Below are 26,233 nucleotides of genomic sequence, written 5' to 3'. Positions count from 1 at the left end.
AAAAGGCATTTGCATATTTTCTCCTGCTAACAAAGGAAATGTGTCGACTTAGAGAACATTTGGGCTTTCGGAAACTGTGTGGGTGGGTGTGTGAGGGAGGAGAAAGAAAAGTTCCCCTGATGATCTGCACACCAATTATTTCACTCAGGTTGGAGTCCCGTGGAAAATGCCGTGGCCGGTCCCGGACAAGGGAAACTGAGATGTGTTTGTGAGCAGGGAATTGCCGAGGGCCATCGGTCCCAGGCATTAAAGGCTCCCCTACTTATTAACCCAGCATTTAACAGCAGGATATGGGCTGAAGCGCAGTCAAAAGAAACGGCTCAACCTCCAAAGAGCAATTAAAATCCTGCACGAGGATAAATCACGCGCCGTGATAATCCTGTTAATAAAATGCAGCTTGTCCTGACCCTTCACTCATGCAGCAAACTAGAATGTGATGTGGGTGGGGGCAGTGGGCAGAGAAGGTAAGGGGGGGAGGTGGTCCAGCTCCTCCGCCTTGGCTGCCTCCCCCCGCCCAGGAGGTGGGAAATGGGTGGATTTTGTCCATTCCCCATGTGCCAGCGGCTCGGAGCCCATCAGCCCAGGCTGCAAAGACTTCTGCGCTCGCTAATGATTTCTTGTCCCCAGCGAGCAGGCGTCATTGAATTACTCAGCCGCCTCCCTCTGCAGCTCCCAGGCAAAACCACCCAGGCAAAACCACCCGGGTTAGGTGCTTAATCTAATCTCAGGCTCTGGTGGGGTGGCTCCCCAAGCCACCGACTTTTCTCACCTTGGACCTGTAAGTTGCACACACATCAGCCTTAGAAATTCAGCCCTAGAAACATACCATAATTTCAGCTCTGGACCCATCCGTCGTCGCCAGCACCTCACGGTTGTGCTTTCTACCTTCAGCTCCAAGAAGGCTCAGTGTGTGCCTGCCAGTGGTCCCTGGAGCTATTGTCTAGTTCCCCCTTGAATAAAGGCTTCCTTGTATAACAAGTGGCAAGAGTGTTTTTTTTTTTTTTTCCTTTCCTTGACTGCCATACACTTTCAAAGGCTGGGAAAGGGAGCGGACAGGCACAGTGATGTGCACTGTGACTTGGATGGACACTGTGTTTGGATAGGGCTGCCTGTTTCCCTTTTAATCTGTTCCCCTCCCCCGCTGCCCCCTGCCAGGGAAGCTGCACCCCCTCCGCTGTATGTTCGGGTCAGGCGGGTCCCTCGCTAGCTGTGGACATCTGTAGACCATCAAGCACAGTCTGCATCCTGTACGAATTGCCTCCAAGGAGAGGCTTGCTCTAGTTCCCGGTTTGGCTCTCCTTTACTCAACCTCCTGGGATTTTGTTTTTCTTTTTTTTCAAACAGACTAGACGCTTGAAGCAAAGCTGCCATCCAAGAAGACGACATGCTTTCAGCAACCCCCCTGTATGGGAACGTTCACAGCTGGATGAACAGCGAGAGGGTCCGCATGTGCGGGACGAGCGAAGACAGGTGAATGTGTACACCGGGCCAGGCCCGGGGAGGGCCAGCTTGTCTCCTCCCCCTGCTCCTGAGCGGAGCCCATGCCCATGCCGAGCGAGCCAGCGAGCCAGTGCTGAAGCCTCCCGCCTCCCAGCCAGAGGGGACCCAAAAGGGCGGGGGTTTGGGGGGAGATCTCCCGCCTAGCTGGCGGCCGTTGATTTACAGTTTTAACAGGCAACCCGGCTCAGCGAAGCATTGCCGCCCTTTAAAAGATTAGCCCCTAAAGCGGCCTTTCAGTGCACTTTCGTCCTTAATTTATTATTTCATATTTATGAAGGAGAATTAATCCCAGTCTATATGCTGCTTTAACTCTAAATGTCAGGAGTGTGGGCCCAGGTGGATCGGCATTCCATGTACTTTTAAAACAAATAGTTTGCTCAGTAATAAATGGGAGATTGCCACCCTTCCCCACAGTGGAGCCTAGGGTTCCTGGTTGCCCTCTGCTGCCTGTTTGGTGAGGACGTTGGTCCTGGTTTTGGTTGCCCAGCAGCCCTGTTATGCTTCCTAATCAGTAATTTTGGGGTGGGGTAAGGCAGCTAAGCAGTAGATGATTGAAGCTGCTCTTTGGGGTAATAATGAAACTTTTCCTCTGCTGCTTGTCAGCGATTTTATCCTGGGGATTGGGAAGTTGGCGCTGTGCACTTTCTTTATCGATGCTCTCTGATAACAAGTCCCAGGGCAGCCACAGCAGCCTGGCACAGATGTGCGGCTTCCTCTTCAGCCTGGAGCAGCTGACATTTGTGTGATACTAGTGTGTATCCCCCCCATCATTTTGATAAAGGCAGTCAAATATGACTTCATTATCACCATGGAAACCAGTTTCCTAGGACATGGTTCCTAACTTTGATTTGGGAAAAGTTTTGAAAGCCTGCCCTCATGCAGCTGATGAAGGTGCTAGCCAGTAGGCCCTGGACTTCAGCTCCAGCATGGTCTTTGGCCATTTTACATAACGCCTCCCCTCCAGGGCAGCTAATAAGGGCTGGCTTGGACCACATTTGGCCTCTGTAGAGGAAAAAAATCCAAGGGAGTAATTTTGGGCTTACTCACCTCAGGGACATATTTGGTTCATGCCCTGCATGGGAAAGGCTCTGCCTTTCCTTTGTCTTTCTGGGCAAGTTGAATCACCATTTGGGGGCAACTATAAAAAGGTGTCATGGAGTGGAGGCTAAGGACAGGTGAGAATATGGGGTTCGTAGAAAATGGTCTGGTCTGGGGAGATGGATGAAAGATGGATTCCTCAGGGAATGTTTTCATGAAGTTGGTATATCTTTTTACATAGGAAAATTCCAGTAAATGATGGTGATGCTTCAAAAGCCAGACTGGAGCTGAGGGAAGAGAATCCCTTGAACCACAACGTGGTAAGAGATTAATGGCATGTGTTGATGTGATAGCAGAATATCAGTGATCTGTAATCAATTGTGCATTAATTTGCATAACATTAAGGGGTCTGGGGTTGTTCAGGGCAGGGCTGAATAGAAAGCCTCTGCTACCAGACAGGGCCCCCATTCAAATTCTTCCCATCTTCCCCTTCGGCTGTACACCCATTTTGACATTCTCCACCCCGTGGGTCCCCATTCCTAGTGACAGGTGGGACGTGTGCCCCCTTGTCTTCTGTAGTCACATGCCATATCAGCGTTGTGGCTGGATACATTTTCAGCCTCCAAGTAGCCCCTTAGGGTTTACCTTTCCAGTAGAGTATGAAACATAGGGCTGTCTTTTCGGGCATCAGGGAGAGGAAGTCAAAAGACGCAACCACAGTTTGACCCCTGACCTCTTTATTGATCTAGAAATGAGACAGCTAAAGTCCTCTATTCCTGTTGTCTCACCAAAGATTGTTTCTTGTTCTGTTAAATGACACCTTCCTGCAACCAGGAGAAATGAAGTGAATGCCTCCCCCACCCCTGGAACTGGAACAGGTCCAAGAGGGGTTAGTGTGAGTCCTGTGCCCCATGATGAGGGTGCAGAGAATATTGAATTTGGCATCTTATCAAGTTGCAGCCAAGAAGTTCATAGATAACTGAATGAATTTTTATGGGCCTTGAATCCAGAGGGATCAATGCTGTCCGTACTTTGAGGGGACTAGGGAGCAGAGGTGGGAAGACAGGCAGCAAGGTGGGCTGGGCAAGGGAGGAAGGGCCAGTGGATCCCAAGGCTCCTGGTTTTAACTTGGTCTTCTGCTGGGATGCTAAGGCTGATACCATGTGACCTCGTGGGCAGTTTCTGTTTGGATGGGTGCTGCTGCTTTGATGAGTGGTCCAAAGTAACACGTGTGTTGTTTCTCTGCAAAGGTGGACGCTAGTGCAGCCCATCGGATCGATGGCCTGGCAGCGCTGAGCATGGACCGCACAGGCCTCATCCGGGAAGGGCTCCGGGTCCCTGGCAACATTGTTTATTCCAGCTTGTGTGGACTGGGCTCAGAAAAAGGACGTGAGGCCGCCAGCAGCACTCTTGGTGGTCTTGGGTTTTCTTCAGAAAGAAATCCAGAGATGCAGTTCAAACCCAATACACCTGAGACGGTGGAGGCTTCCGCCGTCTCTGGAAAGCCCCCAAATGGCTTCAGCGCTATATACAAAACACCACCTGGAATACAAAAAAGTGCTGTAGCCACAGCAGAAACCCTGGGCTTGGACAGACCTGCCAGCGACAAGCAGAGCCCTCTCAACATCAATGGTGCTAGTTACCTGCGGCTGCCCTGGGTCAACCCTTACATGGAGGGGGCCACTCCAGCCATCTACCCTTTCCTTGACTCGCCAAATAAGTATTCACTGAACATGTACAAGGCCTTGCTACCTCAGCAGTCCTACAGCTTGGCCCAGCCACTGTATTCTCCGGTCTGCACCAATGGGGAGCGCTTCCTCTATCTGCCGCCCCCTCACTACGTCAGTCCCCACATCCCATCATCCTTGGCTTCACCCATGAGACTCTCAACGCCTTCAGCCTCCCCGGCCATCCCGCCGCTCGTCCACTGCACAGACAAAAGCCTCCCGTGGAAGATGGGTGTCAGCCCTGGGAACCCCGTTGATTCCCATGCCTATCCTCACATCCAGAATAGCAAACAGCCTAGGGTGCCCTCTGCCAAGGCAGTCACCAGTGGCCTGCCAGGGGACACAACCCTCCTGTTGCCCCCCTCACCTCGGCCCTCGCCCCGCGTCCACCTACCCACCCAGCCCGCTGCAGACACCTACTCAGAGTTCCACAAGCACTATGCCAGGATCTCCACCTCCCCCTCGGTCACCTTGTCCAAGCCATACATGACAGTCAGCAGTGAGTTCCCCATGGCCAGGCTCTCCAATGGCAAGTATTCCAAAGCTTCAGAAGGGGGAGAAAGTGCCCAGTCGGTGCCCGGGCACAACCGGAAGTCAGCAGTTCAAGACAGAAAGGATGGGGGATCGCCTCCGCTATTGGAGAAGCAGACTGTTACCAAAGACATCACGGATAAGCCACTAGACTTGTCTTCTAAAGTGGTGGATGTAGACGCTTCCAAAGCTGACCACATGAAAAAGATGGCTCCCACGGTCCTGGTTCACAGCAGGGCTGGAAGCGGCTTAGTGCTCTCCGGAAGTGAGATTCCAAAAGAAACATTATCTCCTCCAGGAAATGGCTGTGCTATCTATAGATCTGAAATCATTAGCACTGCTCCCTCATCCTGGGTGGTGCCTGGGCCAAGTCCTAATGAGGAGAACAATGGCAAAAGCTTGTCTCTGAAAAATAAGGCACTGGACTGGGCCATCCCCCAGCAGCGGAGTTCGTCATGTCCCCGCATGGGCGGCACGGATGCCGTAATCACTAACGTCTCGGGGTCAGTGTCGAGCGCAGGCCGCCCGGCCTCTGCATCACCAGCTCCCAATGCCAATGCAGATGGGACCAAGACCAGCAGGAGCTCTGTGGACACCACGCCATCCGTCATTCAACATGTGGGCCAGCCCCCAACCACGCCTGCCAAGCACAGTGGCAGCACCAGCAGCAAGGGTGCCAAAGCCAGCAACCCAGAACCGAGTTTCAAAGCAAGTGAGAATGGCCTGCCGCCAACCTCAATATTTCTGTCTCCAAATGAGGCATTCAGGTCCCCACCAATTCCCTATCCCAGGAGTTACCTCCCTTATCCGGCACCTGAGGGCATCGCTATAAGTCCCCTCTCTTTACACGGCAAAGGACCCGTCTACCCTCACCCAGTTTTGTTGCCCAGTGGTAGTCTGTTTCCTGGGCACCTTGCCCCAAAGCCTGGCCTGCCCTATGGGTTGCCCACAGGCCGGCCTGAATTTGTGACCTACCAAGATGCCCTAGGGTTGGGCATGGTGCATCCCATGTTGATACCACACACACCCATCGAGATCACTAAAGAGGAGAAACCAGAGAGGAGGTCCCGGTCCCACGAGAGAGGCCGCTATGAAGACCCAACCCTCCGCAATCGATTTTCCGAGATCTTGGAAGCCAGCAGCACCAAGTTACACCCAGACGTCCCCTCTGACAAGAACCTGAAGCCAAGCCCTAGCTGGAATCAAGGGAAGACTGTCGTCAAAAGTGACAAGCTCGTCTATGTAGACCTTCTCCGAGAAGAATCAGATGCGAAAACGGAGGCAAATGTGTCTAAGCCCAGCTTTGCAGCCGAGGGTGTGGGCCAGAGCGCAGAGCCAGCCAAGCCCCTGGCTGATCCAGGGCTGCAGCAGCACCGCGATTTCCTCACCCTGAGAGAGGAGTTGGGGCGGAACAGTGACTTCCATGAAGCCTACACTTTCAAACAGGCTCCCGGCCAGCCAGTCTTCAGCTTGAGCAAGGACAGTGTTCCGGCAGGAACCAACAAAGAGAACCTAGGGATGCCGGTCGCAGCTCCTTTCCTGGAGCCGACTCTGGGCAGCGAGGGTCCCACCGTGACTTTTGGTAAAACAGAGGATCCCAAACCATTTTCCATGGGCGGTGCCCCCCCGAGCGTGGATGTCACCCCCACCTATACCAAAGATGGAGCTGATGAGGCAGAGTCGAACGATGGCAAAGTTCTGAAACCGAAGCCATCTAAGCTGGCAAAGAGAATCGCGAACTCGGCGGGTTACGTGGGGGACCGATTCAAGTGTGTCACGACTGAACTGTACGCAGATTCCAGTCAGCTCAGCCGGGAGCAGCGGGCACTGCAGGTGAGCCCCCTCCACCTGAATCCCAGTGCCTTTATTGGTTGTCAGTTTTGTAACGTGTAAAGAGGATTGGGGGAGTGTGGTAGGGCAGGGCACCAGGCAGATTTGGTTAATGGCACGCATGGTAATGTGAATGTATGAGGTGTTGCTCGTTAAGGGGACGTGAGTGGTAGCTCTTAGGAGGTTCAGATGTCTGGATACTTTAAGTTATTCTGTAGATTATGAGAGAACTCCACTGGAATGCTGATAACGAGTTTTAATTACTATGAAGGATGTCTAAAGACTGCATGACATTTATCTATCAATTGCTTTGATTTCTCTGCCTGTAAGATAACAAATATATCTAGAAGCGCTGCTTAGAATGCCTTACGTGATACTTGGTAGAGATGTGTAGCAGCCGCATGTCTGTGGGAATCTTGCGATTTTTTTCACCAAAAAGAAAGAAAGAGAAAGCTCGCTTAAAGGGATAGATTATGTATTTAATTTGCTAGTGAATTATGATAGATGTTGTGTAGGAATTTCCTTAAGATATTTTACTTTTAATTAAAAAATAAAGCCAAATTGTGTTGCAATGTTAAGAAAAAATTGGTTTATGCTTATAAAAATGGATGAAGTTATCTAAATGATCCATTGAGTGCCCATTTTAATTACATAGATGGAAGGATTACAAGAGGACAGTATTTTATGTCTACCCGCTGCTTACTGTGAGGTCAGTTCTTCAAATTTTTATTACTAGAATCTTACATAAACCTTTTGAGTTAAATTTCATTTCCAAATATACAAAGGGAAGTTTGTGGGCCATGGTCGTCTCTATTCATTGTGCATTTTGTTTCCTTTCTGTTGTGTTTTTCTTTTGTTTTCTTTGCGTTGTGTTTTTGTTTTGTTTTATTTACCTTCAAAAGAGAATGTCTGTCTATGCAACGGTGTATGTATGGCTATACATACACACCGCATCTATATCTATATACATACGACTTACGGGTAAAGAATGTGTGGCTACTTCCATATAGATACTCTTAAATTTTATCTGTTAAACTTTAAAATATCTGAGTGGTATCATAAATTGTGGTTGGTTTTGGGCAAGCTTTTCTTTGGAAATACTTTCCTTTAGTGTAAGGCGCCTGAAATCGCTTTTATGGTAAGGTGTTGTTTTTTTCCATCTCCATTCTCTTTCTAGCGTGCAATGATGCGCTTCTCAGAGTTAGAGATGAAAGAGAGAGAAGGTGGCCACCCAGCAACCAAAGACTCCGAGGTGTGCAAATTCAACCCAGCCGACTGGGAGAGGTTGAAAGGAAATCAGGACAAAAAGCCAAAGTCGGTCGCCCTGGAGGAGGCCATTGCTGACCAGAACGACAGTGAGAGATGTAAGTAAACCCGAGCGGCTGGCTCATGGTGCCCCAGTCAGTGAGAACAGAGCCTTCCTGCTCCCAGGGCTCGGGGAGGTGAGAGGAAGCCGCCCGAGGATGCTGGCCTGAGGTCCGGTTGGCGACTGCTTGGAGAAGTGGCTTACTTTTGCCATCCACGGAAGAAAAGGATAATTGTCCTTTTGAATGTTGGGGCAGACAGGAATGAGGCGTCTCTGAAAGGTTCTTCCCTGGAATGCTTCTCCTTTTTTTAAAGAAACATCAGTCCTGGCCCTGTAGTTGGCAACGACCCTCTAACAGTACAGCAGAACAAAGGCTGTAGGAAATGTGTGGTAGGGATTGAACCGGTTTCTTGTGTGGTGGCGGAATGGTACTTCCTAGCCGCCGACCCCCACGGTTCCAGCGTGCCATGGGGTTGAGAGGCCTGGTTTTCTCCGTCCAAAGGCATAGGTTTTGTTGAAATGAAGGATAATGTAAGCGACGTAAAGACGAGCGGGATTGCTCACCGTGTCTGGTTCATTTGCCATTTCGGGGAGCCGGCAACAGAATCTAAGAGAGCGCACACGAGGGGCCTCTGCCCACCAGACAGACAGTGGTTTATACATGTCCTGGAGGCAGAATGTGGAGAGAAAGCAAGTGCCTTCCACATGGAGCCCACTCAGCCGGGGTCCCCCACTGAGACTTCCCAGATAAGATGCGTTCGTAGCAGTTGGAGATGATCTTTTCTTTTTTTCCCCTGATACTAAGGAGTGAACCCAAGGACATTTTACCTCCGAGCTACACCTCGAGCCTTTTTTATTTTTTATTCTGAAACAGGGTCTTGCTAAGTTGCTTAGGGTCTAACTAAGTCGCGGGGGCTGGCCTCCAACCCACAATCTTTCTATGTCAGACTTTCAAATACTGGGATTACAGACAAGTACCGCCACACCCAGCTCCAATCGTCCTTAGATGTATACCTTTGAGGCTCCGCACCTCAGAAAGGTGGACTTGGGTGTCTGGGTGAACATGGAAGAGCATAGGTGCAGCACCCTCTAGACAGGTCAGTCACTGACAGTGGTACTTCGGGGAGCCGCATGCCACTGCTGCTGGAAGTTCGGCACGCCTAGTGCCTGATGGAGTCTGAGGAGGATTCATGGTCTGAAGAGCACACCCTTCCCCTGCCCCCAGCTCATCCTTGAGCTACCACAAAGGCCACCCACCCAGTTTTAGCTTAAGCCAAACTGGGGCAAACAGTCTGTGGCAAGTTGGTCTGTTGCTATGAGTGGTGACCTTACCCAAGTGGCAGGGACTCTTAAGGCACTAAGTTTCCTCATAATCCTCAGGGTGGATGTGGGGCAGTGGAGGGACCAGGCCACTCATGGGTGAAGTGGCAAAAGGAGCCTTCTTCCCCTCTGATGCTTGGATCGGACATGAAGCACCCCTATCCTTCAGAGTTGCCCCAAAACACTGGCTCTTGGTAAGGTTTCCCAGAGAGACCTGAGAAGTGGGCAAAGTGGAAATGAAGGAAAGTTGTTTCTGTAAGGGGGAAACTGCCCACAAGTGAGAAGCCCCTTTGTGTTCTGAGTGGACGGCAAGGGAAGCTGGAATTAGTCATTAATTACTAGCTTCAAATCTGGCCCTTTCTCAGTAACATGACCAGACTCAGGGTGGCTGGTGGGGAACAGGGCCTAACACCTAGGTGCTTCTGAAAGGCTTCACTCCCCCTCTCAAGCCCTTCCAAGCTTCAGACAGTGGGCTCTGTTCCTGGGGCATGCAGGACAAGCTCCAGTGGGCCCTAGGAGCCAGGAATTGCCCCTGACTGCTCATCAGATTTGGGGCATGGTGGAGGAGGGTTGAGGCATGTGAGAGGCTTCCTTTTGAAGGAGGAGGTGGGTCGCCATCTCCAGACCTTCTGGGTTTGTGGCTGGCCAAGAGGAATGCCCTAAAAGAGCTGTTGTCCTTGATGCTACCACTGCCGCCTCTTCCAGGAGACTGAGTTGCTGGATCCTCTTAGCTATCAATTAACTGGACCTTCTTGGCCATTACGTGTCAGGTGGGGCTCGAGCCCTGCTCTCCCAGGATCCTCTTAATTCTCTTCTCACAGGTGTGGCTGTGGGCAAGAGCCAAGCTGTGTGTATAAGGGAACTGGGGTGGATGTGGGGTAGGCTTGAGTCACCAAGAAAGTACAGGATGCTTTCCTGGAACCTTCCTCTTTGGAGGCAGCCCTCTAATCTTGGAAGCACTTGTAGCTTCTGAGACGGTGGGGTGCAACTTGTAGGGAGGAAGAAAGTGAATTGACTCAAAAGGGCCATGTTTAGGATGTTCCCATAGGTAATACGGGCAAACAAATGAATGAGGAGGCTCCTCATACTTGAAAGTTAATTTGTAGGAATCATCAGAGGCATTTTGAAGATGGGGAGGGACAAGGAAACATTGGTCCCCTTCTTTCCTGAACACGGGTGGCCATCTGTCTCTTGCCAGTCACTTAGCTAGGGTGGACCTCAAACCTGCTCACCTGCAATTCATGAGCAGGAGTTGGTGGAAGTCTTGACTGCATGGGGCTTCTTGGCTTGGGAAATATCTCCCCAGGGAGAGCACCAACATGTTCTGTGGGTTACTTTGAGTTTGGACCAGAAAGGTGCCAATGCCCAGGCTTTAGAGGACATATAGTGACAAGGTCAGCCTGTGCTGCAGGCGATAGAGCTGTTGGCAGAGAGAATTAACATCTTGGGTAACTCAAAAGTCTCAACCTCCCGTCTTGTTTAGGGCTTACTGGGCACGGCTACAATATTGGTGAAGTTGCTTTGTTGCCATGGTGACTTGTAAATGTTACCATGGCAATGGTTCTTTGAGGTACTCCAATGGCACGACCATGATAAAATTATGGGATATATGTGCTGCAAGTCATATGACAGTGCTGTCGAAAGCAATAACACAACTGTGTCCACATCTGCCCAGATCATGTGTTGAAGGACACATGGCTTCCCACATTTAGAAGGGCTGAGAGTAATCGTGAGACTAAAGCCTAATGGTTAGGATCCTGTCTGTCTATCCATGCACCCATCTTCTTTACCCTCAGTGGTAATCCTTTGGGAAGTGGCTAGATTAGCCCCCTTTGAGGAGATCCGCCTCAAAGTGCACAGGGATGTGACATGAAGCCTTCCCCATAGCTGGCGACCATTGTATCTTGGGCAGTCGGGTGGGTGTTCTTCAGGATTATTGGCTTATGGAAGGTCTTGAGGGACTTGCACTGAATGACTCGGAATCTACCCTGAGAAACATGGGTGGGTGGAGGAGGATGGACTCCGTTTAAGAAGAGAGCTTGAGAACGGAGGAAGCAGCTATTGTGTGTGTGTGTGGGGGGGGGGCAGGTGTGATTTCAGTGAACCCAGATTGAGTAGTGGAGCGTTCCTAGTAGTATTTCAGGATGAGGAATCAGGCATTGCTCTCTGTGGTCCTTCAGGGACCAGACAGAAGGGGACTGGCCTCCCAGGCACAGGAACCCCATTCACTGATGATAGGGAAATGGTAGGGAGTGGAGCAAGCGGTGGGCAGCGTGCACCCCTCATTCTTCCCTGCCAGCCTCCCCGTGAATGGGGAGGCAGGAAGTGGTGTGTGAAGGCGAGCTCTTCCCACCCCCTTGGACAGCTTTTCCTAGATGGGAAATCCCAGAAGAGACAAAGAGCAAGACCTCTCATCTCATAGGCGTGCTCTCATTTGGGCTAGTGAACTAAGCGATCTCAAGCCTTCCCACTGGCAGTTTTAGCAAAAGGTCGGTGGGTGTGGTATAGTCACTTTTAAGGAAGTAGGTAGTGAGGCTGAAGATTTAAGTGGAAACCTTCCCAGAGAAAGCTGCTTCAGACAAGAGACTGTTACAAAGACAAGTGGCTCCATGAGACCTAGGGTGCAAGTGTGAGCTGAGGAAGTGGAACCGGAGTTGAAAGACGCTTACTGATTGGGGGAAGGGATGTCTGAAGTGAGAAAGGGCCCAGGGCAGGGCAGTGTGGTGGATTCTGGGTAGGGCTCCACACTGGCTAAGCTGCTGTATCTGCTAATGACCTCAGAGGGCATTGTGACACTACCCAGGGCACCTCTCCAGTCACTTGGTTTGAACCATCTTCCCAGTAAAAAGGTAGAAGGAAGGGAATATACTAAATGTTTAAGATACTGGAGCTAAATCAAGCTGGTCAGTGGATCTGAGCACCTTGCCTAAGGAATTTCTCTGGCCCCTTCCCTACTCTCTCTGAGATGATGAAGCCCATCCCCAGGGAGACAGCAGGCCATGATGTTCCCACACTATAACCAGAGGGGGCCGAGTTGTACCCACACTATAACCAGAGGGGGCCGAGTTATAAAGTGGATGCTGTTGCTACCAGGGTAGTTGAGAGAATTACAGAGCAGTGCTAGTAAGACCCTGGAGCCTGTTCTCTTTGCGTCCCCTGCCGAGCTCAGTGCAGCAGTCATCCCTGCTGGATCCATGTAAGCTCAGACTGGAGGTTTAGGTGGCCTGAGTGTCGTTGCTGGCTGCTGCCAAGCTTTGTCATGACTTTTGTCATGATGGAGGCCCACCTTGGCCATGTCTTTGAGTCACGTGCAGTGGTATTTTCTGGATGCTGAGTCCTGGACTCTGTTCATATGATGCACCATTATGAGAAGGGTGTTTGGGGAGGCACTGCCATTCCTCAGTGAGGATATATGTAGCCCCGTGGGATGCCTTTGAGGAGGAGGGAAGAGAGTCTTGCCATTGGAAGCACAAGCTAGCTGGGAGTGGTGGTGCATGCTTGTAATCCCAGCTGCTTGAGAGGCTGAGGCAGGAGGATTGAAAGTTCCAGGCCAACCTAGGCAACTTAGCAAGATCCTATCTCAGAAAGGTCTGCGGATGTAGCTCAGTGGCAGACAGCCCCTGAGTTCAGTTCATTGCACCTGGCCCTTCAAATAAGCACAGGCTGGTCATGGCCAAGATGAAGCTCACCCTGCAGCTGACCACCACTAAACCCTGGGCATGCCCCAGAGAAGCTGACCAGGCGATGAGCAAGGCTGGTCAGAAGTAGGGGTAGTATCTGAAACAGACTGACGAAAGGAGGGATAAGATCAGCCTGTGAGGTGCATGCTTATTATTGTGTCTGGAAATTGATTTCTGTGGCTTAGCTCCATGCTACCAAAACACCAGAGTCACCGTCTTGGGAGCATATGGGATCACTGTAGTGGGCCAAGGGCAAACACCTTAACCGTACTGTGGTGGTTCCGTGGTTATCATTTACATTATTGTGGATGGGGGAAAGTGTGAAAACAGAGCTGCCAGTGAGCTACTTCTTGAGCTAGAGCAAAAGTAGGAGGTGATATCAGTACTGGGATGAGCTATTCAAGGAAAGCCTCCCCCCACCGATCAACAATGGGCCAAGTACAGAGAGCGAGTATAGATGAGCAGTGTTTGCAAGCTGCTGGCCCATCCAGAAAAGACAACCAACCAGAACAGGTCTGTCAGTACTTGCATGTGAAGAGACAGGAAATAGGAGCAGCCCTCCCCTGGGAGACCTTGCCTTGGCCTGTCCGTCCGTCCTTCCGTCCGTCCGTCCGTCCGTCCCCTGCCCGGCTTCCTGCCTTCTCGCACTGAGATTTTCTTTCGGTACTGCCTCCCATCGCCTCCCATCCCTCTTTCTTCATCATCTCCCCTGTTGCCCCAAGTTAACATCGATGTAACTTCAGTAGGTGACATTTTGGGAATATTTGGTCTCTTTTCACATCATTCAAAGTGATGACCTCAACTAAGGTTTCCATAGAGATTTCTTGGTCCCTCTAACTTGACTGGATCTTGCAATACTGAGACAGGCCTCAGATACTTTGAGAGTAGTAGTGCCTGTATCCTTTCTTGGTTCCCTCACGCCCCAACTGCTGTAGGTGGCCTGAAAAAGGTATGGGTGTTGCATTCTAATATGTGAGCACCCCAAGGGAGGATGGCAGGTTACCCTGGGCATGGCAGTATCACCTACTCCCCAAGTCTTTTCTCATAGGGACCATGAACCTTCATTTCCGTATTCTGACTTCCCCTCCCGATAGGCGAGTATAGCACTGGAAACAAACACGATCCCTTTGAAGCCCCGGAGGAAAAAGATCTTGCTGGGGAGAAGTACTTCGTGGAGAGGCCGCCTGCAAGCGAGCAGCCCACAGAGCAGGCAGCTGTGGATGTGCCGCAAAGCCCCACCCTCCGGCTGGACAGGAAGCGCAAAGTCTCAGGTGACAGCAGCCACACTGAGGCCACTGCAGAAGAGCTGCCAGAGGACCCTCTGCTGAAAGCCAAGCGAAGACGGGTCTCTAAAGGTGAGCTCGGCCAGCTTCGGCTGCCTGCTTGGGAGGCCTGTGCATGCGGCCGCGGCGCGCTGCCCCCCTAGACAGAAGTGCTACAGGGAGCCACGGGGCGCAGCAGCAAGCATCGCCCTTCCCACGCCGCCTCTGAGACCCCACCCTGGAGCTTCGGGAATGTGGCTCCTACCTCCCCTGCCCCTGAAGGCAGACGCGCGCACCTAGCCCAGAGATGGCCAAAGACAAATAGGTGAACCGCTCCAGCAAACAGCGACCACGTCCCACCCCTCCCCCACCCTGTTAGTGATGTGTAAGACAGTTTGTTCCTCCCCCAAGGGGCTTTTTGATTAATTTGTAGTTATTTCTCCATTAGATGACTGGCCTGAGAGGGAAATGACAAACAGTTCCTCTAACCACTTAGAAGACCCACATTATAGTGAGCTGACCAACCTGAAGGTGTGCATTGAATTAACAGGGCTCCATCCTAAAAAGCAACGCCACTTGCTGCACCTTAGAGAACGGTGGGAGCAGCAGGTGTCTGCAGCAGAGAGCAAACCTGGCCGCCAAAGCAGGAAGGAAGTGACCCAGGCAGTACAGCCTGAGGCCACCGCCCAGGGGAATAGCCTCACCGAAGAGAAATCTGGCAGGAAAAGGACAGAGGCCAAAGGCAACAGAGGCTGGTCGGAAGAGTCCCTCAAATCCAGTGACAACGAACAAGGTACCCAGAGGATACAGCTTGGCTGCCCGCTCCACGCTGGAGGGCGGGTCACCCATTTGCTGTGGGAAGAGCTTTTAAAGGGGGATCAGAGGCTATAGAATAAGGAGGCTAACTACATTCGATGAGGGAGGCAGAGTTCTAGGGGATCTTTTCACAACCCCTCTCCTGTGCCCTTCCCACTTCCTGACTACCCAGCCTCGGGCTGTTTCTGGTCCCAGGTCCCCTATCCCGGCCCAATGGGCTCCTTCCTACAGGGGAGCAGGAAAAGCTGGCCTCTATCCTCTTGTCCTGGCTGGCCCTTTGAAGGAACTTGCCACTTGGCATTTTGTGGGTTAACCTATTTGCCATTTGAACGTGGGATAATTAAAATATTAATGCTTTGAAAACATAATTGGTATATCTTTAAAAACTGAAGCCGCTCCAGTGATCAATGCTAACAATGGGCTTTTCTGTCTGCACCGGCTACAACTGAGTAACGCCTGCTTCTTCTCCCCTCCTCCCGCCTGCCCGCCCCCTCCGCATTTAGGCTTGCCTGTATTCCCCGGCTCTCCGCCCATGAAGAGCCTTTCATCCACCAATGCAAGCGGCAAAAAGCAGACTCAGCCAAGCTGCACGCCAGCCTCGAGGCTGCCTGCCAAACAGCAGAAAATTAAAGAAAGCCAGAAGACAGATGTGCTGTGCACAGACGAAGAGGATTGCCAGGCTGCCTCCCTGCTGCAGAAATACACCGACAACAGCGAGAAGCCATCCGGGAAGAGACTGTGCAAGACCAAGCACTTGATACCTCAGGAGCCCAGGCGGGGCCTGCCGCTGACAGGGGACTACTATGTGGAGAACTCCGACGGCAAGGTACCTCTTGACCTACTACCCCTCGAGCTGCTTTGTGGGGACAAAGCTCTCCATTTCCAGGATTCCTTCCCCTCCTGTCACTCGTGTCCTAGAGGGGGATGTCTCGTGGGTGGCAGCAAAGTTTCAAACTAGTAAGAATGGAACCCCTGTCCCCAGCCCTTCCTTGATTACATGCGCCCCCCCCCCAAAAAAAAAAAAAGCAAGAAAAAGTCAGTAGCTGTCTAACTACCCTCAGGGAGGAGGAGGGAAGCGGCTGTGGATTTTGGAAGCGACCCAGCCTTAACCATGCACTGCCTGGTCTTGTGACAGGTGACTGTTCGGAGATTCAGAAAGCGGCCTGAGCCCAGTTCGGACTATGATCTGTCACCAGCCAAGCAGGAGCCAAAGCCCTTCGACCGCTTGCAACAGATGCTACCAGCCTCCCAGTCCACACAGCTACCACGCTCCAGTTCTCCTCAAGAGACCACCCAGTCTCGCCCCATGCCACCGGAAGCACGCAGGCTTATTGTCAATAAGAACGCAGGCGAGACCCTCCTGCAGCGAGCAGCCCGGCTTGGCTATGAGGTGAGTATCCCAAGTACCTGGTGTGGCTGCTCCAGGCCTGGGGGGTTGCTGGCTGGGGCGGGGGATCTGGAGAGCAGAGCCCAACCCCCGCCTCCTCTGGCTGGGCCGAGTCCCAGCTGGATGTTTGTGTTAGCTGGCTCTGGCTGCTGTCTCTTTGGTGGCTTGTTCAGTCGCAGTGCGAAAAGAAAGGCCTCTGTGATGTTCCATTCGTGTTCGGGCAGGTAGCTGCTCCGGCCTCCTCCAGTCTTGCTCACTTATCTCTGGTAGAAAGTCTGACATAACCCAGGGCTTGGCGACTGGGGGAATTTTAATGAGCCCGTTTGGATTCTGATTAGCAAGGGGGAGAGAAGTGATGAGCTCTATTTAGGCTTGCCTGTGCTGTTGCCGCTTGAAGGGTGGCCTTGGGGGCTGTGCAGGGCTGGGGACATGCCCCTGGAGGTGGGGGGAGGGCAAGGGCCACCTGGGGGGTCTCTTAAGGAGAGAGTAAAGTAGCTCTGGACCTTCCCTGCCCCCTCTGCATGACCATGATTGCTTGCTGACTGAGCACTCCCCCGTGCGCTCCTCTGGAGCCTGCATGATCCTGGGTCAGCCATTTCACCCTTTTGTTGTCATCATGTGGCAGTAGCTGGTATCAGCCCTGCTTTCAGCCAAGGAAACTGAGTCCCAGAGGGGTTAAATGACTCGGACAGATAATCAGTAAAGTGACTCTGAAGCCCGGGCCTCCCCGCCCCCTGCCCTGGCTCCTCTGCAGGGCTGGCTCACCATGGAATGGTCCTTTGCATGGTTGAAAACCTCCTGGAGATAGGTTGCTCCCGCTGCCCCTGTGTGTCTCCCCCACCACACACTTGTCAGTTAAAATTGTGATGTAATAGCCCACAGGGCAAAGGCATTTTTTTTATGCTGGCATCAGCCCTCTGGGAGTTGGATAGTGAAAATAAAACTCAACAGGCTGAGTGCGGAGGTATGAAGGAGCGCTGGGGTGGCAGGGTCTGTGCCAGCCCGCGCTCAGCCCGGGTTCCAGGTCTGGCTGGAACCCTAGCCCCCGCACCCTGATCCCACCGCTGCTCATCATGTCTCGAGCCCTTTCTGGGGATCTTCCAAACCACTGGTCTCCACTGTATCCAGAGTCCACTCTGAGTAATGGCTGCTTGGGCAGGAACTTGAAAATCGGTCTTTACTTCTGGACAGTCCTTTGAAGCACCAGCAGGGTGTATGGGGTTTGTTTGTGCCATCGTTGGTGCCAGCATGCCTGGGATCTCTGGATGATCTTGGAGAGAATTCTCTGGAAGGATTTGGTCATTAGCTCAGTTACTCCTGGGTTAAATTGAAGAAGTGGCAGCCGGTTGGATTCCCACTGGCCGAGAGCAGCAGCACCTAGGAGGACAGGGTGGACGCAGGTGATCCCCCGGTTCGCAGCCTTTGAGCTTGGCATGAGTTCCACCACCAGTCTCACCCCTTAAGGGTCCTCTATGGTTTTCATAGAGCCAGTGGGGCCCAGGCCTGGGCCTAGGGGCACTGATCCATGCATTGTTTAGGCTAACATGCCTTTGATGGCCTTGGGAATGTTTGTGTGAATACCACCCCCACCACCACCAAATAGAAACTTTAATACATATATTTCACAGGTCACCAGTTTTGATGGCCATTGGCTTAACTACTAGATAAAGCTTTTCACCAGGAATCCAACTTTCTGGGAAATCTTTAGGCAGAATTTAAAATGTTGGAGTGATGGGCTGTTCAGATATAGTCATTTAAATCTTTTAAAGTGGAAGAACAATTTGCTCAACCCGCATAAGGTACCTTTTAATGCATGGCTATGGGAGAGGTTTCCTGAAGTTCGTCTCTGCCATTGTTGTTTCCTACTTGACTGAAGATACCGGGAGCAATGAGAAGGCTTTCTGAACTTTCTTTCCTGTTAATCTGGTTTTTGAAGCTTAGAAACACCTCACTTGAGATCTGTCTTAAACTGGCCACCTGCAAGGCGCCCTTGAGCCGTCCCCTCCCACTAAGGAGGCTCCTGTTTCTAAGGCTAGAATGCCAGTATGCGACCACATACTTGTGCATTTAGTGATGATGGTTAAATTTTCTATGAATTGAATAAATCATGTTTTTAAAAAAGTTAATGAGGCATTTAATTAATTAACAATGTCGGGTTTATGGCCTTAATGGTTACGTTTTGCGGTTAATGGCATTCAGCTTATAGCCATTTAACAGAGAATTGTCCAACAAAAACAGTTTGAAGGGCAGCCCACCCATTCCCAAACAAAATCCCCTTTCTAGTGTAGAAAATAAACCAAGAACTGTCAGATAGGCACACTAGTCCAGCATCTTCACTGTTCTCTCTGTTGGTGACAGTGGTTGCGGTCTTGAAGAAGCCAGCTAGGAGTGTGCCATTTGCCCTCTTGACCCCAGCCGAAAGCATCTGTCTGAGGGCTGCTGGTCACAGCGGAATCACACACTCCCCCATCCCGGCAGCCCCCGGGCCTTCTGAATCTTCCCAGCAGAACAGGTAGAGAAAAGAGCCGAGTGATAGGTTTAGGAGTTCATGTCGGTTGAAGCTGGGGTTAACCTCAGTTTCCCTCCACGTTGCATGAGAACCCTCCTACTTTTCCTCCCCCGTTATCTCTTGGGTTGCTAGAGCAGCCCCAACACAGTTGAGTTAGGATGGACAGTAGCAAAGCGTGGGGCTGGGTTACTGCTGCCTTTCCTGCCATCCTCCAGGAAGAGAGTTGACTTGCCTTTCCACTTCGACGTCCTTTCATTTCTAGGTTCCCTCAAATCAGCCCTAGCAGCCACGAAGGTTTCCAGGTGAAGGCCATAATTGTCAGAACAAATAAACTCTGGGTTGAGAGGACACCGGGCAGGCCGCCGGGATCCGAGTAAATTGATCTGTGCACAGCAGTCGGTGGCGCTCAGGACTGATCCCAGAGTCACCTGACGGGCTTCTCCCTGGCTGGGGCACACAGCTCATTAGCTTTCAGCCGTCCACTCGAGGCTGGCTAGTGAGGGCCTGCTAAAAGAGCAGCGGCTTCATGCGGTATCCTGGATACCAGTGCTCAGGGCAGGTGGCCTGGGAGCTCGGGGGATTGTGGGCTTTCAGGCAGGTTAGGATGGGAAGGAAGAAAGGCTTCCATGGACATGCCTTCTGTCTTCCTCCCCTTGTTTTGGAAGGGAGCCTCCGTGGTAACCTGAAGCAACAGGGCACGGAGGACCAGGTTTACCAGTGTGCAGCCTTAGGTTGACAGAGATGCATCTGGAATGTTCTAATTGGCACCCAAGCGAGTGCTCACCTGTGACTGACCTGTCTTAGAAAAGTGCATAAAAGGTTTTTCAGAACCCACCTCACGTCTATGGGTGGCCGGGACGAGCCTTCCTTTAGTTAGGTCTCACAGATGAGCTACCTGAGAGTTGTCACGAAGGGTGACCCGCTGGGACCCGTGGAGCGCGCCCCGTTCCGCAGTGGATCACGTGTCTGGCCACCCGAATGCTCTGGCCCGCTCTCCTTGTCAGGCCCTGAGAGCTCTATGGGCCTGACTTGTAGGAAAACTGTAACCTGTATTCTGGTGGCAGATACTAGTCTAAGTGTTTGAAAACTTTCTTAATCAAGGTAATAAAACACTGAATAAATTACTGCTCTGCTTACTGGGAGTGGTTCATATTAATATTTTAACATGCCAAAGAAGTAAGATAATAACAGTGATTCTCAAGCAAACTGACACAGAGCACGTTCTGCAGTGGGGGGAAGGGTAGGCTTGTTTTATTTTGTTCTTGAGATGTGTAGGTTGCAGTATGTGATCTCTCCGATTTGTCATTAACTTAGTAAATAGAAAAATATTGTATTGATTCAGACCTGAGTGGGGTGGAGAGTAAAGTAAGAGAGCGTGGAGTTGTCTGACGCCTTTATGTCATTTCTTTTTGTTGTGTGTGTGTGTGTGTGTGTGTGCGTGTGCGTGTGCGTGCGCGCGCTGAAAATGGAACTCGGCAAGTGCTCTACTACTGAGCTACATCCCCAAGCCTTCTGTGTCATTTCTCTCTCCCTCTCCCTCTGTTACTGGGGTTTGAACCCAGAGACATTCCACCTCCCAGGCACATTCCCAGCCCTATTTTGTTTTTATTTACTTATATCTATGTTTGCAGTACTGGGGGTGGAGCCCAGGGGCGTTCTACGACTCCAAGCTACACCCCAGCCCTATTTTTTATTCTTTATTTTGGAACAGGGTCTCACTGAGTTGTGAAGGGCCTCACTAAGTAGCTGAGGCTGGCCACCAATCATCTCCTGTCTCAGTCTCCCAACTGCTGGGATTACAAGTGTGTGCTGCCACACTTGGCTCTTTATATCATCATCTGATGTCTGATACACAGAAAGAATCTTCTCTTGAACTCTACTTAGCCTCCGAGCAGGCCTGGCTGAGACTGGCTTAGAACCTATGATCCTCCTGTCTCTGCCTCCCAAGTGCTGGGATTATGGGCGTATGTGCTCTCCATGCCTGGCACTGGCCTCAAGGTCTCTGTGATTCTCTACTTGAATTCCTTCAACAGCCCTGGTTAGGCCCTTGTATTCTCCTTGGGAAGAGGAAATGGAGGCTGAAGAAGTTGAAGCATAGCTCCTAGAGGGAGTTTCATGGGCTCCAGCCTACAGAGCCCCGAGTGACACCAACCTCCTCACCAAGCCTCTCACATACTCATTTGCCCCTCACTAAGACATCCACAGGCTTCTGAGCCACTGTGGGTTCTTGGGCCAGGATCTGTGTCTATGTGTGCATGTGTGCACGTGTGTGTCTTAAGACACTATTAAAAATTCTCCCTTGTGAGGTCACTGTGTGGTGATCTGGCGGCATTTCCTGTCCCTCCCCATAGGAAGTGGTATTGTACTGCCTGGAGAACAAGATTTGTGATGTGAATCATCGTGACAACGCCGGTTACTGTGCTCTCCATGAAGCTTGTGCTCGGGGATGGCTCAACATCGTTCGACACCTTCTTGAATATGGCGCTGATGTCAACTGCAGTGCCCAGGACGGAACCAGGTCAGTGGTGTGTCTTGCTCTCAGCCTGGCTCACCTGGGGCACAGGCAGTGGCTCTCAGAGTATGTAGAAACCCGAAGAAGAAAGACGCAGAGTGAATGCAATTGGCTTAATTATAGAATTGAATCAAGTAGAATTGAATCAAATAGACCTTTCTGGCAAATGTAAATGGAAAGCTCCTGATCTTGGCCAATCCTGCGGTGCCTTCATGGACCTCTGAAAATGTCAGGGTCTGTGTGAGTGATCAGGATTGTCACCTTTTAAGATTGCTTTTAAGATCCTGGACTGTTTATCCCATGACATCTAGGAAATCTTTATTTAAAATGTATGTGAGCTAGAAGCTCACATACATTTTAAATAAATATACTCAGGAGTATAGATGAAGGTAATTGCCTCTCCCTCCTGATTCCGCAGGACCTGCGGTCACCACCCATATCCCAGGCCCTGGCCCTCATCCTGTCCTTAACCTCAGTTTATTGGTCAGAGACCCAGATCTGAGTCATGCAAGCATCTTCCTGGTTGTGTGAGGGGCCATGCTAGGAGGCAGGGCACTAGAGTTCCTTTGATGGTCCTAAAAAGAGCCAGATGTGGGCACCGTAAGAGGGCTCTGTACCCTGAGAACTCACCCAACAGGCCCTCGGTTTTGGGCAGATAAATCACTTCTGGCTCTGTGAGTTTCTGGGTCAGGCTCTTGGGAGAGTAGTCTTCCCCTCCCCCTATAGTAGAATAATTGCTTGTTGCATCGGCTACCATAATGATGGCTTTTTTTTTTAACCTCTAAGTTCCTTTTACATGGTCTGTCACTGCTTAAATTATTTGAAAACATCTTCATTTTAGGCTTGAGATCTTCCTTAAGCCTAGGAATAAGAAAAGATTTTTTCATTTAAGAATTAGGCCCGAAGTAGTTCATTCATCTACCCTGCAAAAGGAGAAAGTGTCAAAATGACAGTAATTCTTTGCTTGAACATGAGCCATTCAGCGTGGCTCAGTTTCCCTACCTGTGCAATGGCCATGATATTACACACCTCCTAGGTGAAATCATGTACCCAGGAAGGAGATTCAGAATACGAGGTACGCATGTGCAGTTTTACCTGTTACTAACCAGAACTACGTAGGAGGCCCGTGTCACAGTGCCCAGTGCGCAGTCTCAATGTCCTCGTCTCCTCTTCCCAGGCCTCTGCATGACGCTGTGGAGAATGATCACTTGGAAATTGTCCGCTTGCTTCTTTCCTATGGTGCTGACCCTACTTTGGCTACGTACTCAGGTAGAACCATCATGAAAATGACCCACAGCGAACTTATGGAGAAGTTCTTAACAGGTATGACAAAGTCCCAAGGACGGTCTTATCAGAAAGTTCGTTCAGGGCCGGGCATAGAGTTCGGTGGTAGAGCCGGGCGTGCTGGAGGCCCTAGGTTTCTTCTCAAGCCTGCCAAAGAAAAGAAGAAAAAAGAATGTGATGATAACTGGATACTTTGAAATTTGGATAGGACCAAAAAGGCTTTTTATGATAGTAGCCAGTGTTTGGTAAATGGTTCTAGGACATTCTAGTGAGCTGGTAAATCTCTTCATCCTAAGGATCTAAAAGTTTATTTCCTAAAGGTATTTGCATTTTCAGCAAATAACATTTTTCATGTAAGTGTGGCCTTTAGGGTTACATCATGAAGCTGAGTGAAGTGACTCAAACCTCCTAAGCCTGAAGTTATTTAGATTGTTTTATGGTGTTTGGTCATAGGATAACCTGTCTTTTAAGCCCCAGGCATTACAAGATCCCTAAAACCGAAACGCAAGGTTTTCATGAGTGTCGGGCACCTGTAGTTAAATTCCTTATGAGACACTGCCAAAGAATGCCACTGATTCTCCTGCAACCCACTCGTGTTTACCTAAAGTAAGTTGTATGTACTTACTGGGAGAAGCGGCAGTGTATCAAAGAAGAAATACGTACAGAAAACACGACTTTATTTTTGCATCCAAAGGCCAAAAGAGCACTTAGCTCCTAGTCTAGCTCTGGTTTTGTGGGCAAGCAGGTGAACAGGTTTCAACCAAATACCGCAGGGAACAGGGCTTCGGACACTTGCGTGAGCGGTGTACAAAACAGGGGAGACAGGAGCTGGCTTGCCAGTCTATCGTGAATTTACAGGAACGGCGCCCCCAGCTTGGTCAGCACTGCGTTCTTGACGGCACGTTTTCTCTCTTCCCCCTCTGCCATTCTCTGCAGATTATTTAAATGACCTACAGGGTCGCAGTGATGATGACTCCAGTGGCTGTTGGGACTTCTACGGCAGCTCTGTGTGTGGTGAGCAGCTTTGTTCTTTTAAGTTCAGTGGGAAACAAATGGATTAGAACATTTCTGTTTGGTGGGTGAGAGAGATGGGTGGTGGGCATTTAAAAGCAGGACTCAAATGGGAAGGAATCCTGTTATTTAGAGTCCCTCCCTCCCCCACCCCCCTTTTGTTAACGACAGCTGAAGGCTTGCCATATCTTACTGATTCTTCTCCCTTGTTTGTCCTACATTAGAACCAGATGATGAAAGTGGATATGATGTTTTGGCAAACCCCCCGGGTCCGGAAGACCAAGATGATGAAGATGATTCCTACAGTGATGTGTTTGAATTTGAGTTTTCAGATAGCCCCCTCTTGCCATGTTACAACGTCCAAGTGTCCGTCGCTCAGGGGTGAGTGTGACTGTCACGTGGTTGGAAATTAGTGTAGCTGTCCCGCCTCCTGGGGTGACTGGAGTCAGAAAACTTCCTTTTTATTTTTGGTACTGGGAATTGAACCCAGGGACATTCTACCTCCAAGTTATACCCCCAGCCTGATTTTATTTCTTATTTAGAAATAGAGTCTTACTAAGTTGTTGAGGCTGGGTTTGAACTTGTGATCTTCCTGTCTCAGCCTTGCAAGTACTGGGATTACAAGTGTTGGCCCTCACTAGAAACCTTCCTTTAGTGTGGGTGGTGAATTTCTAAATGTACATGAACCTCACATAATAGAGTAGATCTTTTCCAGAAAGATCTTAATTATCAGCTTAATTATGCCCATCTTAACTATCAGCTTAATTATACCCAGGGTGTTCAGGGCGAGGCACAGCATGATATAGACTGCCGTCATCTGAACACTAAGGTTCAAGTCACTCCAGAGCCCAGAGAGCATTGAAGTCAGTGGCTAAAATTTCCTGGAAGAGTCAGCATCTTGGGTACTTTAGTAAACACTTTGGAAAGGGGTCCTTTCTAGCTACTTCCACCCCAACAGACCACCATAGGGGTCTTCCCAGGTATTTGAGGTATACTGGACTATACTGGCATGCATTGCTACCTTGTCATGTAAGAATAGGACAGTTAAGCTGGGCATGGGGCGCACGCTTGTAATCTCAGTACTTGGGAGGCTGAGACAAGAGGATCCGGGATTGTTACCAAGCTCAGCTACTTAGGCCTTCTGCGACTTAATGAGACCTTGTTTCAAAATAAAGAATAAAAGATAGGACTGGGGTGTAGCTCGGAGGTAGAATGTCCCTGAGTTCAATTCACAGCACCCACCCCCCACACAAAGAGTAGAACAATTATTATACGTGACACTTGGAATAACGATCACCAGATTTGGTTAGATCCAGGCTAGCGCCTATGACCAAGCCTGCACCTGGGTAAGAAACTGCTTGGGGTATACATGTCAAGATACTGCCTGGCTGTGCGTTCACAAAGTTGTTTAATGAGAAATATCCTCCTCAGGCTTAAACATATATGCTATTACAAACAGTGACAGAAATCATAAAGTGTGGCAGGGTATACATAAGGAACAAAACATCTTAAAAGTGTCACTGGAGCAGGGAGTGGTGGCACATACTTGTAATCCCAGCATATGGGAGGCTGAGACAGGAGGATCACAGGTTCTCAGCCAGCCTCAGCTACTTAGTGAGACCCTTTGCAATTCAGTGAAACCTGTTTCAAAATAAAGAATAAAAAAGAAGGCTGGGGGTATAGCTTGAAGATTGAATTCCCCTGGGTTCCATCCCCAGTACCCCCCCAAGAAAAAAGTCACTTGAAAAGAGTGAGGGATGGGGGTGGGGTGGAATGCAGGGCAGGAAAGGAAAGCCAGCCAGCTGTGTTTATGATATGCTCTATTAGTGAAGGTCTGAAGAGAAGCCAGGTCATAGAATTTGGGATGCAGACATGCTTTCCCCACTGATAACTGATTACTGGAGTCCCTGGAGAAGCAGGGGCTAAGTTGTAGCCAGAGCTGAATGGGGAGGACTTCCTGTTAATTTCTATCAACAGTGGTCCTCCGTAGTATGTTCTCTTTATAAAACCAGATGATTTCCTACTGCTAAAAGTAGATCCTCTCCCTCCCCTTCAAAGGATCTCGTGGTCAGAGAATAGGTGTGGTGAAAAATGACGGAGATGGGTATCAAATAGGAAGTAACTGGCCTATACTCGCATCAGGAACTGGTCAGGGTATGGTAGTTAATGGTTCGAAGTGTTTTTTCATTTCTCCAGAAACTCAAGCCATTCGCCTTTCTATTTTGCAGGCCACGAAACTGGCTACTGCTTTCAGATGTGCTGAAGAAATTGAAAATGTCCTCCCGCATATTCCGCTGCAATTTTCCCAATGTGGAAATCGTCACCATTGCAGAAGCAGAGTTTTACCGGCAGGTTTCTGCAAGCCTCTTGTTCTCCTGCCCCAAAGACCTGGAAGCCTTCAACCCTGAAAGCAAGGAGCTGTTGGATCTGGTGGAATTCACAAATGAGCTCCAGACAATGCTGGGCTCATCTGTGGAGTGGCTACACCCCAGCGACATGGTCTCAGATGACTTCTGGTGA

General features: G+C 50.3%; 1 protein-coding gene across 1 annotated transcript; it reads left to right on the top strand.

The window, feature by feature from the left end:
• Positions 1 to 1,384: 1,384 nt before the first annotated feature.
• On the top strand, positions 1,385 to 26,233 carry BCOR (BCL6 corepressor; the record flags this gene model as incomplete). Its single annotated transcript, XM_080719369.1, has 14 exons — positions 1,385 to 1,470; positions 2,780 to 2,858; positions 3,789 to 6,629; positions 7,282 to 7,335; positions 7,804 to 7,990; positions 14,027 to 14,287; positions 14,643 to 14,987; positions 15,514 to 15,836; positions 16,146 to 16,400; positions 21,258 to 21,424; positions 22,596 to 22,741; positions 23,639 to 23,716; positions 23,938 to 24,094; positions 25,942 to 26,233. The coding sequence occupies 14 exons, from the start codon at positions 1,385 to 1,387 to the stop codon at positions 26,231 to 26,233; spliced, it is 5,271 nt and encodes a 1,756-aa protein (XP_080575495.1).

This window comes from Muscardinus avellanarius (genome assembly GCF_963383645.1).
Source record: "Muscardinus avellanarius genome assembly, chromosome: X".
Classification (NCBI taxonomy): domain Eukaryota; kingdom Metazoa; phylum Chordata; class Mammalia; order Rodentia; family Gliridae; genus Muscardinus; species Muscardinus avellanarius.
This window is presented reverse-complemented; position numbering and strand designations above follow the sequence as displayed.